Below are 18,963 nucleotides of genomic sequence, written 5' to 3' on the forward strand. Positions count from 1 at the left end.
CAGGCGCTGTGATTCTCCACCGGTTTGACTTCACCCCCGGAGGCACACTCCATTATCTCTCATGACAGATGGATGCCACCACCACCAACAACAACAATTTCCTTGCTCAAATTAGTAATGAAAAACAAAACTCTATCTCATTCACAAAAGTTAACTGATTATATACCCAAACATGCTATAAGGAAAAGGGCGTGCAAAATTGGAAAAGACGATACTGAGAATTTTCTGCCCAGGTTTTGCACCTGCACTTTCAAGAATTCTAAGTGCAGCTTGTTTTTCCACTCCCAAACATAAGAGCAAAACAAAGGCAGCGGGGGAGGGGGGTGATATGTATATCTCAAAGTGCAACTTATATGCTTTATTGCATAGTGAACATGATTGCTGGGTCCAACATTTCAACTCTCACAGGGGCCTCTATTCATTCTGCAATAAAGGCATGAAGGACACTTTGATTTACGTAGTTCACCATCTCTCTACCTTGCTGTGCAGATTTGTCTGGGGAATTTGGTCATGAGTTGAGTTTGGATGATGGCCTTCCAAAACAATTTCCTCTTTAAGATCTGTAATTTGTATATCCGTTCTTAACTGACATTTCAAAACACTGCGACTTCTACTGAAGTGATTAGTCCGTTGTCCTATATGCTACAATGATTTACGGGTTTCAACTCTCTGCAGTTTGCACAGCATTCCACTGGCACTGTGCATCCTGGTCACTGTCATTCTCATCTAAACCCTGGACACCAAATAAAATGTACAACAAGAGCCATACTTTAAATCGAGTAAAGGTTGAAAGGACAGCAACACTGGTTTACCCACTAGCGTTCTCCCACAGGTACTCACCCCCACCCCCAATTTCCCCTCTATCCACTCCCACTGGCCTTGATTCATGCGTGGGAGGTTGCCACCAAGCTTTAAAAGGGGAGAACTTTAAAAAGAGATACATCCAACCCCCAATTTGCACAGGAGCTGCGTCCGTGGTCCCTGTGCGCATCAGCAGAGTCCACATAAGCCTGCATTCACCCTGTTATGCCCCGCCCCCATCCTGCCCTCTCCTAGGTCCAAAATGACCTGTATGTCAATGGAACACACTCAAAATCCTCGCTGCCTGTAGAGGATTAAGTTGAGGAAAAACAGGATTACCTCAAGGCAACAGTCTTCCCATTCCTGTGAGTGCACATCACCAGCCTCGTCTGGTATCCAATCTGTATGTCCCAATATTTGTTCTCCTGTCTGTTCTGTCTGTTACGGTTCCTTTTCTTCTTCAGAAGCTCACGGGCTTCCGGATCCCTTATCGCTTTCTCCTTGTCCTTTTCCTTTTCTTTGTTCTTCCCTCGTTTCCTCGCTTGCCTTATGTGACGTGTGTGGGGCACCGAACAGGCACTCCAGGGCCCCACGTTCAGGCTGTACATGCTTTCCTCAGCGCTGCATGGAGACGAGTTGCAAACCTGAAACTCAGTCAGGTTAGCACAGGCAGAGCCTCCGTATTGGGGTGGGGCAACAATGTGTCGGACGCGATGCATCAGCCCTTTGCCGCAGGTCTTGGAGCACTCTGACCAAGCCGAGAATTCGGACACGATACAGTCCTGCCGGCAAGGGATGAGGCATCCCTGTTCTAGCTGAGGCTTCGGCTCAAAGTACTCACATATAGTGTCCTCAGCAACAACACCATTCGATTTCTGGACACAGGTTATGTGTCTCCTCTGAATCCCTTCTTCCCCTCGGACGCACTCCGCGAGTTTTTCGACGCTCCTTGAAAGAACTGGCTGGCACGGATTCCAGTCGCCCAGCTGCCAGTCATATAGCTCCTTGTGCCGGTCACAAACCCGGAAGCAGTTCTGCTGGTTGTCTGGCCTCTCTGCCTGCCTGCAGTTCGTGACCAGTGTAGTCCATCCTTCCACATGGGCACACCAGACCGCTCGAGTTTGGATGCCTCCTGGGCCGCATTCATCTCCCATGCACCTGCCCCATGGACCTGGGAAAACAAAGAGAGGAGTGGAGATTGAAATATCTGGCATTCCAATTGCTGTTTCCTCATTAAGACGCAAGTAGGAAGACAACCAAGTTAAGGTTCAATATATGCCAGACTCTCTACATCGTTAAAATTAATGAGGGATAGCTGTTGGTGTCACTTTGCACACCATGCAGACTATGGAAAAGTACATAACTATAGTTCTGTGCCACATTTTTCTCATCTTTCTGCAGATTGGGAATGTATTTGGATTTTGTTTCATGCAGTATAAATATCTGAACTCCTGGCATTCTTCTGAGAGAGGTCATGTTATCAAAATTTAAAGAATTAACGTGGTCTTAGTGATTTCTGCCCTCATGTTACATGTGGAATTTTGCATACATTTCCTATTAAGTTATCCCTCCTTTAGTGATCTACCCAGTGCTAGAAAATGGTATAAAGCGGTAGCATGATCTGAGAAGTGAACCATGTGATACACATATGTTGGGTGGGATGGGCGGCAACTGCCCAGGTCTTACACACAGAGAAGTCCACATCAACGACGACCAACAATGACCATAAAGCATTGCCACATTGCTGATAACTCCCCATCCCAGAACCCCACTAACAGGAGTTGCATAAACAAACCTAATGTGGAAAATCACAAAACCAACATGATGCGGGGAGGGGAGGCGCAACGCAACTTTGCCACAAATTGCCTAAATTAAACACACCGCAGAAATGCAAATTGTCATTGTTGGATAATGCATCAACAATTAGACTTGTTTTTGTTTGTTTTTTAAGTAGGATACTTTCGCACCTCAACAAAAACAGTCGCTGGCCCCTTTCTTCCTCCTTTCTGCCTTTGCTGGGGAAGAATCAAAAGGTGGAGCCAGTAAGCTTGCTTGAGAGAGAGGTTAATTCCAAATCAACTCTAGCATCAGTTGCTTCTGACATGATTCAGATCCTCCCTAGGTTCCTCTCAGCCAGCAGCCAGCAGCTGCTGACCCTGCCTATGTTCTATTTAGCGTCAGAGTGTCTGAAAACAAGCAACAGCGTAGGCCCGCTTATCAGTCTGCAACCACTTAGGACTTGGGCACAGCAGAAGTGGGAGCTTGAGTTGCTCTTTTTGTACTAGCCCCGCCCCATTTTGTAGATACTACATTACATCTCCATGGATTCTTTAAGATACTGTCAAAAGAAAAGAAATTTAGTTTCATAGCATCCGGAAAGGATGCAGAAGCTTTAGTGAGGGGCTTACAAAATGTTTCTTCCAGTTTCTCTGTCCCCTGTGAACTTAAGCATTTCATTAACTTCTGAAGCTTTAGAGACAGTTTGCAGCAGGGAGATGGTTGAAGCTTTCCCAAATGTTGTCATAGCTTCCTTTTTATCTCAATCTGGCCTTTTCAACTTGTGAAGGCAAAAGAGCAACCTCCAAATTATTTATTTTTAAAAATTAATTACCATCAACAATCCTGCAGTCAAGACTGTCATCTGTTCTCTCTACAGAGAGATACTGCACGTGAGAAATTCCTATTCGTAATCTCACATCTGAATTAGCTGCCAATAAAAGTTGGGGAGAATAAGACGAGATAGCATTTACAACAATCCTGATACAGTTTTTCAATTTTGTGTAAATGTTTTCTTTAAACTTGTTATTTGGTGTTTACATTAATTGACATTAAAAAAAGATTCCCATATGCAGAAGCCAGAAGGACTGAAGGAAAGCTATACAACGCAAGTGAAGCCTATATAAATTTTTTTGGTCTTTCAATTTTACAAACATAAATTCTTCACATACTGCTTCTGATGACAAATATAGATAGGCCTTTAAAGGATTATGTGCATATGGTTTTGGAGTAAGGTTTTTTTTTAACACCAGGGGGGGGGGGTGTGGCATTGACGCATGGTAAAGTGAAAAGGAAGGTGAATCTCAAGCAAAATTTCAGCCCATTGGTGCCCCAAAGCCTTAAAATGGGAAGAGTCAGTAATATGGAATCTAAAAAACTGCATACCCTGCCTTAATTAGATGCTAGGGGGCAGGAGGAGGAGCAAGATGTAAACCCATGGCTGCAGTTGGCTGCTTTAATTTATTCTGTTTTTAAGGGGGAGGATCGGTATTTAGCAGAGTCGAAAACATTGTTATTGCAAAGTTAACTTGAGTCCAAAAAGCTTATGGTATACAGAATGTGTTAAGTCTTTAAGGCAGGGGTCAGCAAACTTTTTCAGCAGGGGGCTGGTCCACTGTCCCTCAGACCTTGTGGGGAGCCAGACTGTATTTTGGGTGGGGGAATGTACAAATTCCTATGCCCCACAAATAACCCAGAGATGCATTTTAAATAAAAGCACACATTCTACTCATGTAAAAACACCAGGCAGGCCCCACAAATAACCCAGAGATGCATTTTAAATAAAGACACATTCTACTCATGTAAAAACACGCTGATTCCTGGACCGTCCGTGGGCCAGATTTAGAAGGCAATTGGGCTGGATCCGGCCTCCGGGCCTTAGTTTGCCTACCCATTCTTTAAGGTGACACAAGATGTTTCCCTTGTTTTTGCAGCAAGTGACTTAAAGCGGCTGGCTCTGGACACTTCTACAAGATGATCATTCTTAATTTGTTTAGCTTTTAAGGAGGTGTACTGTAGGTGTGGAAAAGTTGTGAATGCACATGCTTAAGTGTAGAAGGACAAAGCTGTGCTTCACTAAAACTCATGAAAGAAAAGGAGAATTTGTGGTTGAGAATTTGGTTGAGAATGGAGAAGGGGATACACTGAAAGGGGAGAGATGGGAAAGTAGAAGGTCTCAAGGTGGGCAAGGGAATGCTAGCACGTTGCACAGAGGTATGGAAGTTTTTTCAGTCTGTGAGCCCCATTGTGGGTTACCTTCCAGCAGCTACCTGTCAGTGGTAGTAGGTGGGGTCAAAGACAAAAGTGGTCAGAACAATGGATGTCACTCTTACACTTCCACAGTAGGCTGTATCCTACTTTCTACACACGTGAGCAAGAGACATTACCAATCACACATTCCAGCAGGAAAAAGCACTCAAGGAGAGTGCAAAGAAGGACTGGGAGACAGCACGGCTACTGGAAAATAAGCCCTGGAAGTTCCCCAACCATGCTGTAGTGGAATGGGCTAGGGGGGAACAAATGACTGGACATGAATGCATGGTCACAGTGGAAAAATAGGAGCTGGATAACAAGAGGCAAAGGGAAATATAAAGAAAGTGGTAGTGGGACAGAGGATGTGGGGCAGCAGGAGGGGAATGAAAAGCACATGCAACCCACTGTTCTGTGTTACAAGTGGCCCATTGTCCTGAGAGTTTATATTTGCAATGTAAACTACTCTATTGCCATGCCTTGAACTGGCTGTCCATCACTTCAGAGGAGCTTACAGAAGCATAGAAGCGTCCCTCTTTACATGCAAAAGGGATTACCCCCAAGTCTGTGTTTTTGTAGGTACCAGCAACAATTCTCAGACTCTGCAGTCTGGTGGCCTAGTGAAACTTGGGGCAATGATTAATTAAACCAAATTAATCCATGGATCTCTAATTAATTAAATCAAACAGAATGGTAGGAAGTTTTGTTTTGTTTTTGCTCTGGCGCTCAAGGGTAAAGGCACGACTTTGAGTTTACTGCTATCAGTTCAACGAAGTATTCAGGCAACAATTAAGTTTGCAACAACAAAACTAGGCAGTGAGGGGAAGAAAATGACCTGCAGAATGTGCCGGGCACATGTTCCCGTTGTCAAAACACTAGAATTTGCTGTGCATCCTAAATTGGTAAAAAACAATCATCACACAGATTTTAAATGGGACTACTTGGATGAATAACGAAGCAGGATTTGCAAGGGCCTTGAAGTGTTTCCAAATAACATTTTGACTGACTGTTAGTCATTGAAGCAATGCCATCTCACATCCTGCTTCTGGCTACGTGTAAAGGAGACAGTATTACTGTTACATATTCATAACATTCAGCCTAGCTGGGAAGTTTCTAGCAGAATTATTATAGATGAAAACGACAGTATTCATTGGCAGAAACAATTTTCACCACCCAAAGACTTCATTGTTTGTACCGGAAGTACTTTCTCAGGTTTGCATGGATTTCTATCTACACCATCAACACGCTCCTGAAACTACCAGACAGAGCTTTCCAATATTTCAGATAGCAGTCTTTCTCAAGCCTACTTGGATTTGTCAGGGATTAAACCTAGGATCTTCTGCATGTAACACAGATGTTCTACCATCCATAAAGTTACAGCTCCCTTTCCCACCTCTTTGTTCAAGGCTAGATTTGGTATTTCGGACTAGAAGAAAACCGACGATAGCCTGCAATGAACTCCACTTACCCAGTCAGACTATATTCTTGTCCCCTCCTTCTCTTTGGCCCTTGCCATACTTCACTGTGCTTCAGAAAGGTCTGCAGTTTATGAGAAGGTTCCAAAGCTATAGCAGCTGTGAATGGACCCATTTTTCCCAAGATGCACACATAAATGTTCTGCTGCCTATAGGGTGCCAGCCTACCCTGAAAAGTTCTAGCTTAACCATCTGTTCTCAAGCCAGCGTATCTGAAATACTATTGCAACAATCTTTCAAAGCTTGAACAATAATTGCAAGGATTTTTAACTCATTCACAGAATGTGTGGGCTGGGGGTAGGGAGGTGCATCCTGGTGACTGTTCCTGAAACTGTGAGCAAAATATGCATAAAGTTGCAGAGATGGACAAATCTGTCAATTTCATTGTCTCTTAGCTTCTCATTTTTCCAGTCTTAAATTCAATTTGCCCAATCACCATATACATTTACGTTTCTGAGAAACAAAGTTTACATGGAAATGTACATGCATTTTCATTGAATATTTTTCCTAAAGCGTGTTCTCCCTAACCAGAGAGCACGTGTTGCGGTTGGGGAAACATGCCACCTTGCCATGACTAGGCAGATTTGAGAGAAAACCCAAGCCTTCTAAAGGGTTAAGATTGGGTTGCCGGGGAGTTTTGAATGTGGCCAATTCGGAGGAGGGGTTAGAGTCTATAAATATAGGGGGCCAGAGGTTGGACTTCCTCTTGGCCGTTTTGCTTTGGATCACCCGCCCTCCCTCCCTTTAATAGGGGGGTTTTCTTGATCGCTTGACCTTGCTATGCCTGTCATGGTGTCGTCTGCCTTGGTGCGGGGGCACGGTAGGAATTTTGCCATCTGGCTGATTGGCTGGTGCCATTTGGTTTTCGCCTACTGTGTAGCAAATCGTCACAACTTGTAAGGTTGGCGGTTAGGCATTGGTTAAAGTGGTGCTTGGAGGGGTAAGTGCCTACCCCTCCAAATGATGCGAAGGGAATTCCGTTAAAGGAATCCAGGGGCTTGCCATTCTTTTCGTCCTTGTCCCTGGCATCGGACTTGGGCCGTGCAAGCCCCACAGGAACATGAGGGTGAGAAGTGAGGGACTGATGCCCAGCTTCATTTTCTCACCCAATACTTGTTTCCCACTCTGGCTTCCGCTGGTGTCCGAAATGTCAGCTCTGTCCCTGAGGGCATGGACAGATAGTCATAACCAATGCCTAAGCAACCACTCACATTTTTGTATTGAATAAAGTTGTGGCCAAAATTATGCCAAAAACCTAAACAAAAAATATGTGTGAAGTGTGAATTATTTGGGGGGTGGCAATTGTGGGACTCAACACGCAATATACACATTTGCATGTAATCTTGCCTAGCATATATGCTTTTCTGCATTCACTTACTATGATGCATTCTTGCACATTATTTTAGTGTGTGTGCACTTTTCACTAACAAAAGCATTTTGCACACATTATTTGGAGGGAGAACTGCATCACAAAATGTGGGAAAGTACGGATTTCAAAGGAAAGCTGTGTTCCAGCTTGTATACTGGTTTGGGGGGGGGTGCAAATTTGGTAGTTTTGAGTTCAGATGAATTGCATGTGTACAGATTATTGATGTACAGCTGAGAATCCTGAAACTGGCCAAGTTCCTCCTCATGCAAAGGCTCTTTTCAGAACTCAGGCTAAACACATGGAGGAGGGGATGGGGAAAAGAGAATAGAGACTGCAATCCTGCTGCCCACTCCTTCCATTCATTCTACCCATTATTGTCACTCAATTGGGGCTATAGAAGGACACAAATTACAATCACAAGCTTCTTTAGTGAGATGCGCACTGAAGGACATGTCCCCAAACTGATTTAAAAACAACAACCGCAGCGCTACTTTCATATTGCTGGAGAACAGATGTGCCATTTTCTCAGCCAAGCCTACACAGCACATGCATCGCACGTTGTGATACAGGCAGCCTTTATTCTGCCACCAGCTCTTGCATTATATAAAAAAAGCATTCACTGGTCTTCAATAGCTGTGTGGGATGTGGACTGACACAGATTTTATAACACAATCTCCGAGTGCAGATTATTAATAGAATATGGCACTTTTAGTCTTTGCGCTCTGTGTTGCAGAAGATTTGAAGCAAAAAACAACAACACTTCAACCCCGCAGAATGCACTACAGAAGAAAAAGACACTGGGTAGTCAAACATTTTGCTCGCAGACTTTAAAACCTTGAGCATTACATCCTTGATAGCAATGCCAGCTGGCAGAGACAGATTCAGCACATGAAAAACCCCTGTGTGTTTTTGGCAGATTAAAGTTTGAATTAGGGTTTCCAAGGTTTAGCTAGATAGCCAGCAAAATAAATGTATGTTTTAAGCGCAAATACATTTCAGCAAGATTACCCTAGTTTATCTCTAAACAACCTCCCACAAATGACATGACTGTTGCTGTATGCGTTTTGTTCCAACTGTATTTACATCGCAGGCGAGCGTAGGGTGGCAACGTGTGGAGTTTTACCGAGGAACACTGCCCGCATTTGGAGAGAAGGAGACAGAAATGCATAAAATCACCACGCAATGCAATGTTATCTCAGCCAAACGCAAAGCAAGCTCTTCTACCTGCCACACTGCAAGTCTCTGTCTTATCACATTACCACACCTTGCATATACTGTGTGTGTCCAATTAAGCAGACCTCCTTTTTACAGACCAGGCTGCTGCTGGCCTACTCTAGATGAAGCATTACTTGATTTTGTGTGACAAAGAGTCTTGAAGCAATCCCACATTCAAAAGAGACTGCAGCATATCGAACGGTTCTTGATGGCCTAAAACATGTCAGCCCCTGCCTTCCCCCACACCCCCAGCTCCCCACAAACCAATCTATTCCTGCAACTGCAAACGGTAAGCAAATAGAATTACATTATTGCGGCATGATACAGGACCCGAAGCAATGTAAATGAGAAAAAGTGCTTTCAAGTGTAGAACTGGAAAAGGTGATAAATGACAGCATAAATTTAGCCGTATCTTATAGCTCTGATGGCACTTTAGGCTTAAGCAAGGGGTTTAAACATGTCCATAAAACATGCTACAAACAGAGCACGTAAGAACCTGGAAGGTTTTTATAAAGTATTTTACTGTCCAATCTGATGAGTTGCTGAGCTGAGGCAGGAGCTTGTTAAGTGCTGGAGAGAGGAAACTCTTAACACAGCAGGGGGAGAGAAGGAAACTTCAAGGGAAGAAGGGCCAGAGCGATGGAAAGTTGAAGAAGTATAAGAATGGAATTCTGCAGCTTTGAAAATGAAGCACTGCATTTCCACACACATTTATTTCCCTATGGTGACACTGCAGAGGCAGCCACAACTAACTTCAAACGATTTTCTTTTTTCTCCTCCTCTTGGGGAAAATTAGCAATCTGCCACATTTGAATAAGAAAAGCAGTCAAGGAAGAAGAGAACCAACAACATGGGACCCTATGGTGTCAATGGGACATAGTCGGAAGGTACATGTCAGGGAACTGCCATCAGAGACCAGAGGAGAGGGAGGTCGTCCCAATGATGCAGGGGAGGGGACCAGCAAGGAAAGAGAGAGAGCTTCCGCTGGGGAAGGCAATCAAGGGGACACCAGGAAGAAAGGAGAGGCTGAGAGCACTTCGGAGGGAGGGCTCCGAGACTCTTCAAGTGAGATCAGCGGGGAGAGCACCGGACCCCCGCTTGGCACGCCCACTCTGCGCAGAAGGCTTCCGCGCAGAGAATCTAGGCGGAGACTGGGCGTCAAGGAATTTTTATGTTGGAAGAAGTTTAGAAAACGCCCACTGACGGATTCTGCCAGCGACTGAAGCAGCCGTGCCTAAGGGCTGCTCAGCCAGGGAAAGGCGCAACCACCCCAAGCAGCTTGGAGCAGTTGGTGGTTTACACACAAGCAACCCCAATTCCCATTACAGTACATGATAACAACAACCTTGCTGAAGGCAAGCAGATCTGAGTCTGGTCAGCGCCAGGATGAGCCTGCAAGCATGCGCTCCTGAGTTCCATCAGAAAGGCAAAGTATACATGCACTGAGGATGTGGTGAGGACCATCAGCTTAGATGGCTTTAAAAGCAGATTAAATGGATTCGCGGGTGATAAGGCAGTCACAATGGCTGTGTATTACCTCCACAGTATAAGAGAAGGCAACGTAAAAGAGGCACCTGCCTCTGGGGGAACAAGAGAGTCCTGTTGCCCTCATGTCCCACTTGTGAGCTTCCCTTGGGCATCTGGTTGGCCACTGCTGGAAAACAGAGATAAAGCTTTGGCCTGATCTAGCAGGGGTCTAGAGGGGGGAAGGGGGGTGTATATAGTTGGGAGCTGTAATAACTCACTCTGTGTGAACCTGCTGCCTTGAATGTGTGTGCAAATCATCTTCTGAAGTGAAGCTGCTGTAGCTGCTTATGGGAATAACATAGAGATCTAACCTCCTCTAGCTTATTGCACAATAAACGGTTCCTCAGAGAGCACTGCTTCAGACTGCAGGCTGAAGGCTGCATAACAGAATGCTTTCCTGCTACTATTGAATAATTCCTCTACACATAGAAAACTAGCAGGCCAGGAACAAAGTGAGACTAAAACCTTTCTCCATGTCACCCAGTCTTATACGTCTAAGGAATTTATAATACAGAAAAGCATTAAAAAATGAAAACTTCCATCTACTTAAGTGGTGCATTCCATGCAAGGTTTTCTATATGATGAGTTGATGGTGGGTGGTTGTTGCTGTCTTTATTTTTAAAAAGAGCCTCTTAAAACTGGATAATTTATCATTTCTATAGGCAATCTTCTGTTGGCATGGACAACCAAATGAGTACACACTGAGGGGTGTGAAGAACATAACAGAATAAATGTAATTAAGTCTGATTTATTCGTTCCAAAAGAACAGTAACAGGAAAATGTGTTAGTTTTGAAACATCTTTGTGCTTTATATTTTACTATCCTGTCTGATTCTGAGGATAAGCAAACTAATGTGGAAGTGATAGTATTTTGCTGCACGATGGGTCTGCAAGCTTGGTAGATGTATAAAGCTCTTTACATGCGAGGAGGAGATAAAAAGGATTTGGCAGATTATGAATTAACCTCAGATGTAGAATAACTCAAAAATATTACTTATGAAAAGCTTTTTATTTTAATCACAAGCAAAGACAATGCTGATGCATACTGTATGCAACTGATTTAAAGCTTAAAGCCCTGAAGTATTAATGTGGAGTAATGCAGGGGTGGTCCTTCCAGATGTGCCTATACCAGATGGGCTACAATTCCCATTGGCCCCATCAAGCATGGCCGGTAATCAGGAATGATGGGAATTGTAGTCGAGCACACATTAGCCACCCCTGGAGAAAAGGAAGTAACGCAAACTGCCTTCCATTGCTTAAAGGTAAAGGTAAGGTACCCCTGCCCGTACGGGCCAGTCTTGACAGACTCTAGGGTTGTGCGCCCATCTCACTCAAGAGGCCGGGGGCCAGCGCTGTCCAGAGACACTTCCGGGTCACGTGGCCAGGGTGACATCACTGCTTTGGCGAGCCAGAGACGCACACGGAAACGCCATTTACCTTCCCGCTAGTAAGCGGTCCCTATTTATCTACTTGCACCCGGGAGTGCTTTCGAACTGCTAGGTTGGCAGGCGCTTGGACTGAACAATGGGAACGCACCCCGCCGCGGGGATTCGAACCGCCGACCTTTCGATCGGCAAGCCCTAGGCACTGAGGCTTTTACCCACAGCGCCACCCGTGTCCCATTGCTTACTTACCTAGTAATACATCCCATTGAATTCCCTGCTTCTGAACAGGACATACATAGAACTGGGCTGCATGCAATTCACAGTCAGAAATAGGAAACTAACATTAACACAAGTCCTATGTAGATATAACTGACATTTAAAGAAGAAGAAGATGATTTTATTATTTATACCCTGCCCATCTGACTGGGTTTCTCCAGCTGCTCTGGGCAGCTTCCAGCATATATAAAAACATAACAAAACATCAGACATTTAAAACTTCCCAATACAGAGCTGTCTTCAGATGTCTTCTAAAAGCTGTGCAGTTCTTCATCTCCTTGACATCTGATGGGAAGGTATTCCACAAGGAGGGTGCCACTGCTGAGAAGGCCCTCTACCTGATTCCCTGTGACCTCCTGTCTTGCAGTGAGGGAACTGCTTCTCACACCAGTCTTGAGTTCTCACACACTCACAGTATCTCTGTGCCATGAGAAGCAGCTGAGCTACAGCAGTCTCAACATCTTGATAGTAATGATGTTCTGATGTAGAGAGAGCAGCATATAGGCACTGTCATACAGTTAGCTTGATAAAAATGGCATTCCCTTGCTATTTAACATTTGACCAGCAAAGTGTGGTGTGTTGCTGAGCAATTTCCTACCTGCTGTTTTTACCAATTAATTTGTCACTAAAACACTACTCTGGATACATGGAATTTGGATAGCATTCATTACTCTGGTGTTACCTAGGGATTTAATCAACAAGTAAGTGTTTGACCCACCCCTTCTCTCCAAGGAAAGGGCAGAAAAACACAAAAAGACACAATATTGTAGCAAGATTCTTTAACAGGCACAGTTGACTCCTGCCCAGGCAACCAGAGGGCTAGGATATGTGGTAGGGTTAATGACCCAGCTACAGAATCATGTCAGGGAGCCTGGTTTGATAAGGGGGAACCCCTGTCTCAAAAATCCACTCCAATTTCCCCCCACAAATCTATTTTGGTTCCTGTAATTCAAGCTCCCTTCAGACTACAAGTGACCATTCCTGCATTCCTACTTGCCAAGACTGTCTTAACCCCTGGCGTGTTGGCAACAGCTTTTGTGGCAGGCTGCTCCTAACCATAATAGACCAGAGAATGTCAGGTGATACTCTCACACTGACATATATAGAAGCATTCAGGTCAGGCACCCTTGCAATTTCTGTAAGATGAGTTGGCCTGACTGCTCCTGCCTGTGTTTGTTTGTTTGTTTGTTTGTTTGTTTGTTTTTGTCAATGAGTGAAGTCAAGCACTGTGATGAATGAGTTGTTTGGATACCAGAGGAAATGAATCCCCGGGGTCCTAAAGAGCTCAAGTTTGCCCCTCCTTTTTAGTACACCTTTCCTGCTTCTATCTCATTTTCTAGTTCTTGGAATATTCACACACTGTCCTTCCTGTCCCCACCCCCCACCCCCCAGCAATCAGGTTGCATCTTTCCTGTGGTGGGCTTGGCTGAGATCAGGTACTTCCTAGAAGTTCTCTTCTGCAAATACTACTGCATAATAAGTGTAGGTGGACATTAAAGAGTAGCGTACATACCCTGTCACAGAGCAAACGCAAAATGTGGAAACTGTGTGAAGGGGCTTAGGCATATGTTCTAAAGTGCTGGAGCTAAAGCCCAGGCACTAAAATGGCTTATTTAACTTACAATACAGTACAATGGTTTACATGTCTACTCAAAAGTAAGCCTTTGCATTTAATGGGGCTCACTCCCAGGTTAAGTGGGTACAGGATTGCAGCCTAGGCTTTGGTTTAGGATTGGAATTCTTATACCTTTAACAGCTGTTTGACAAGCAGAAATTCAACAGGTTTAGGCAGAAATGCACATTATCTATTAGACCATTTATTTACATGTGTGGCCACTGATTTATTGGCAGGCCCTCCACTCCACCTGCAAATGAGGGTGCAAATTTGCATGACACGAAACAAATGCAAACTTTATGCAAATCTGTGCCCTCTGAGAGCCAGTGTGGTGTAGTGGTTAAGAGCGGTAGTCTCGTAATCTGGGGAACCGGGTTCGCGTCTCCGCTCCTCCACATGCAGCTGCTGGGTGACCTTGGGCCAGTCACACTTCTTTGAAGTCTCTCAGCCCCACTCACCTCACAGAGTGTTTGTTGTGGGGAAGGAAGGGAAAGGAGAATGTTAGCCGCTTTGAGACTCCTTAAAGGGAGTGAAAGGCGGGATATCAAATCCAAACTCTTCTTCTTCTTCTCTTTTGCAAGTGAGACAGAAGGTCCAATCCACATATAGTGTACTGGGCCAATAAAATTCTTTCAGCACACCTGCCCTGGACAACCACTAACCCAGTCACATCACTTGTTCTCTGCAAAATATAATATTATCCTGGCTGCTTCTGTCATACACTGAAATTACACAGACCCAGTGAAGGCGCTGATTTATAAACAGAAATGATCAATGTGACACACACAATACATTAAAGAATGCAGTATTGTATTGTGGAAAAACAAGTCATTGTAAACAGAACACAGTTGAACTTGTTGAGAAAATCATATATTGTCTAGGGTGTAAAAAAACCGCCACACACAACTTCTAGCACTAAAGAGCCCTCCTAATTTATTCAGCAAATAATCCTAGACTGTAAAAACTAGCCAAGTGAGTCAGGAGGGGTGATAGAAATGTGTTTTCTTGAGAGTTGAGGTTGCTATAGAGATTACACCAATTATAGAAATTAACAGCGCTATTTCACTATAAGAAAATGAAAAAGAAAAAATAAAGGAAATGAAATCAGTAATATAGGCTTTCCCTTCCAGTGCAGAAACAGAAAGGGATATTGGGCCAATTAGGGTGCAATTAACAGCCTATTCAGCACTAATCCCTAGCCACAAACAAAAGGAAGCAACAGAATGGAAGACATGAAAACAGGAACCTTTTAATCAAGACACAGGAACCCTGAAAAGCCTCAATAGCACTTTGCCTGTTCATGCTTAACAAGCCTGGTGCTGTGGTTGTGGCTTACTGCAATAAAATCACAACAAATCAGGTGGGGGGGACCACGGCAGGGCACCACAGAAAACACTAGACCACCACAATCTGATAACGATTCAGTTGTCAAAGAATGGTGATTTCAGAGACTGGGACAGAAGCACAATTAGACCGAGCAACACCAGCAGAAGTTTAGATATTCATGAATCTTAACATTCAGAGAGAATTGTATTTCGTATCATCACTGGGAGATGGATTGTGAAACTGTAGTGTCCTAAGACTGAAAAAGAATATGGACAGAGATTGTTGTAGAGGTCAAAGCATGTAGGATTAAAAATATGCTGGAAGATACGCTGCTTTTTTGTGCACAGAAAAAATGTCTTCAGGAGATACAAGAAAAAGCCATAAGGGCTGCAGGATCTGCGTGTTTTTTTCCTTTTTTGAAGTGTGGAAAAAGCCAGATCAAAGAATACACTGCAGTCTCTGGTCACTGAACAAATCATGTGACAGAACGAAGCACTGGCATTGGCACTGAAAATATCCATGAAGCACTTCATCAGTAGAGCAAGGGGCATTATGCAAAGCACATAAATAGTGCAGAAGAATATATCTCACCTCGCAATATACTCTTATGACACATGCCAACTACGTCCCAAATACTAAATTTAAGCCAATAAATTTTTAGCTTAGAAATCCAGGTTTTTCCTTCTTCTGTGAGTCCACAGACAGGGACTATCAATACACACACACACACACACACACACACACACACACACCTCTAAAGATATTCCAGCAAAGGAAAGGTATCATTGTACAAAGGAGAACAGATTTATATTAATGACATGAGTTTGCTTTCAGAACACAACAAAATACAGTTGGCCCACAGCTTACACAGGCATTCATTTCCAAGGATAATATGTATAAGTGAAAACTGAGAATAGCCAACATCACGTTACCCTTAGAACTGCCCCACTGCTAGGCAATTTCTCTTCTATAAGGTAGCCAGTAAGGGGGGAGAGAGAGAGAGAACATTCCTACCAGTCTCAGAACTGGCATGTCAAGCCGGCCTTGCCGCAGAAGCAAAAACAGCTCTTTTCACACAGGGTCTACTTGGGGTTAACTCCTGTGACAAGAGCTTTTCAGCTCTCAGTCTTGTTTCTTGGGCAAGGCCTGCCCGGTCCTCTGGCCCTGGGCGTGTTAAGGATGCTCTCACAAGATTTCACAAGCCAACTTCCTGAGCGATCTCACAAGAGCACTCCCACCTTCCCATGTGCAATACAAATTGTGCAAGTTAAATGCTCGTAAAATGAGGGCAATACTGTATTTCACTTTGTATGCATGGGGGGGGGGGGGAAATAATGCAGCGATTCTAAGAGCCTTGTGTAAGTTTGGCTTTATTCTAATCCACAAATAACTAGATAAGGAATTAGTTTGATAGCATTTGAGAGCACATTGCTTTTCTCTTCTGATGAGCCGAGATGATAGTAATATTCATAATCAGACTCAGCAAGAATAAGGGTCGCTTTGACTAACCTTTGAAAGCAAGCGTGAAAATTCTTTTCAATCCATTGTAAGAATATTACATAGGAGATTATTTGTTCACTTCACAATCTATAAGGAATATTAACACAGCCAGGAGCACTCTGCCCTGACATACAAGTTTTGTATGTGTTGGCACTATTTTATGCACTGGAGCATCCCAACAATTGATCCCCTGCTTGCAGTTTGAAATGTTACAGACCAGCAACCCATGCGGGACATCAAATCCAAACTCTATGCAATGTATGGAGCCTTAAGCCTGGTCTAAACAATCTGAAAACGCACACCATAAAAATGGGGCATGTAATTTATGGGGATGGAGTTTCTCATGTCTGAATGCTTCCCATACTGAAATTCTACACAGAAAGAAGCAGATATCAATGAGAAAGAATGCAGCCTAGACATATTCCTAACAAAATGCTAATTATGTGCAGTGACTCTGGACTCAGCTATATAGCTGCAAATAAAATGTTTTAAGTGTGTTTTAATTGCAATACACAATGTGACACTGGATGGAGATGGTGAGCCTTATGGAAAATTCAATGTATTTTTTAAAATGCTTTTTAAAAAAGCATTTTCAGAGCAGTTTTTATATTTGTCTAGATTCCACCTCTCTGTAAGAAACTATTTAAAGAAACATGGGGTGGTAAACAACTATGTTACATTCAGAGTAGACCCAGTGAAAATAATGCACCTAAATTAGTCACATTCATTAATTTAAATGGATCTACTCGGAGCAGGATTGGATACAACCAATGACATGCTCCACTTGACAAGCTAGACCAGGTCTTTTATTTTTGGTTCTGCAGAGGAGATTCTTCAGCAATGTTCCATTTTGGGATATCTCAGGCATTCTTTTCTTAATTTCAGTTTCCTTACGTGGCCTCTAATTGAAACTGACATCTCCTAATCTAGTAACAACCTCATCAAACTACCTTCAAAACAGAAATGCAGTCCCTTATCTGCTATGTATCTTTCTAGAGAAATGTAAAAGCCAGTTGCCAAATGTTGTCCCAGCATTCTATCACACCTAGGAGTGGCCAAGGAAGAACGCTTGTCGTCTAAACCTGGAAAATCATGGGTGTGAAGTTTGGAGCTGTATGCCAGCGTACAGTTCTTTCCTGCTCCTTTAAACGGGCAAATTATGGAGGAAGAGAAGCAGGCATTTGCAGAAAGCAATGTTGTCCATTGAGGTTCATTGTTGCGTCACAACATGCCTACTGGTGTGAATGAAATTTAGTGCAACATACCGGTATATTGATCAGAGAGTCACAGTTCTGTAACACAACAGGTACTGCAGTGTGAAAGGAACATTAGAAAACAGGATAGAAACACTAGCATTATAACCCAGAAAAGCTAACATAATATTCCCCATATCTGAATGTACCACAGGACTGTTTAAAGTGGTGTAATACTGCTCTGAATGTATAGTGCATCATAGATGAGGTTGCTAAATCCATTCAGCACGGTTATGCATTCTTAATTTCGAAGTGAGAAATATCTGCTAGAGAAGATATATAGCTATTCAATAGGAAACATAATCATTGATTGCCATTGACACAGCAGGAAAATGCATACAGCATGGTGCTGTGATTAATAAGCCCTGTCCACACTCAATTAGGATCAAGAGGTGAATGTGACAAATGTGAAACCAAGTCGAACTGCTCTTATTGGCTAAAGCAGCTTCTCATACAGTGCAGCACAATGGATACTTTATGGGCACTAATTTGTCAATTTTGATTGGATACAGATGGTTGGGTTTTTTTTAACTCCACAGAAAAACTGAATCAAGGAAAAACAAATCCGACAGTGTCATTTTGGCAATTGTACCCTTTTGTCTGAGGGAAGAACTCAAGAAGTCAGCTACAAAATGAGCGAAGACCCCTTTGCTTGCCAGTGTCTACCGCAGAGCAGAAGGTAGCATTTTGCTAACCAAAGACCAAACAAGAAGGCTGTTCCTTTAAGAAAAGAAGGCAAAAGCTAGTGTGGTGGTCATTTAGAGGACGTTTCTTTGGCTAGAAATGTAACTCTGCGTTTCAGTTCTCCTTCAGGCTAGAAGGTTAACTCATTACCAGGAAAAACCATAAGAGGTCAAGTCCTCCAAAATCAATATTGAATCGGGTTAAAGATAAGTTTCAGGAGAAACAAGTTCAATTAAAACAGTCCTCAACATGGATAATGAGTACAGAGGTAAGGATAGCCTGGGACAAAGAAACACAGGACCTCTTGCCAAAGAGATGAACTGAAGATCCCTATCAGCTTGAATTGCAGTGAAAAACCTTCATCTAAACAAAATGCACCTACAAAAAAAGAAAGAAAAAGAAAGGTCACCTTGCTGCAGAAGCGTTCTTTGGTAGGAAGGGCGCAAAAGCCATGAATATATTCCCAGACATTTAAAAATAAACCTGGGAACAGTCTGATATCAGCAAGGAGG

The 18,963-nt window shown here is 43.4% G+C and overlaps 1 protein-coding gene across 4 annotated transcripts in view; it reads right to left on the reverse strand.

Moving 5' to 3' along the window:
* The window catches only part of THSD7A (thrombospondin type 1 domain containing 7A), a 266,321-nt gene that overhangs the window by 131,607 nt on the left and 115,751 nt on the right, over positions 1-18,963 (reverse strand). For all 4 annotated transcript variants that reach the window (XM_077936976.1, XM_077936978.1, XM_028749885.2 and 1 more), the window contains exon 3: positions 1,141-1,972. In XM_077936976.1, coding sequence (XP_077793102.1) covers positions 1,141-1,972 — 832 coding nt within the window. The remainder of the gene's footprint in view (positions 1-1,140; positions 1,973-18,963) is intronic.

Source organism: Podarcis muralis, chromosome 12, assembly GCF_964188315.1.
Source record: "Podarcis muralis chromosome 12, rPodMur119.hap1.1, whole genome shotgun sequence".
Classification (NCBI taxonomy): domain Eukaryota; kingdom Metazoa; phylum Chordata; class Lepidosauria; order Squamata; family Lacertidae; genus Podarcis; species Podarcis muralis.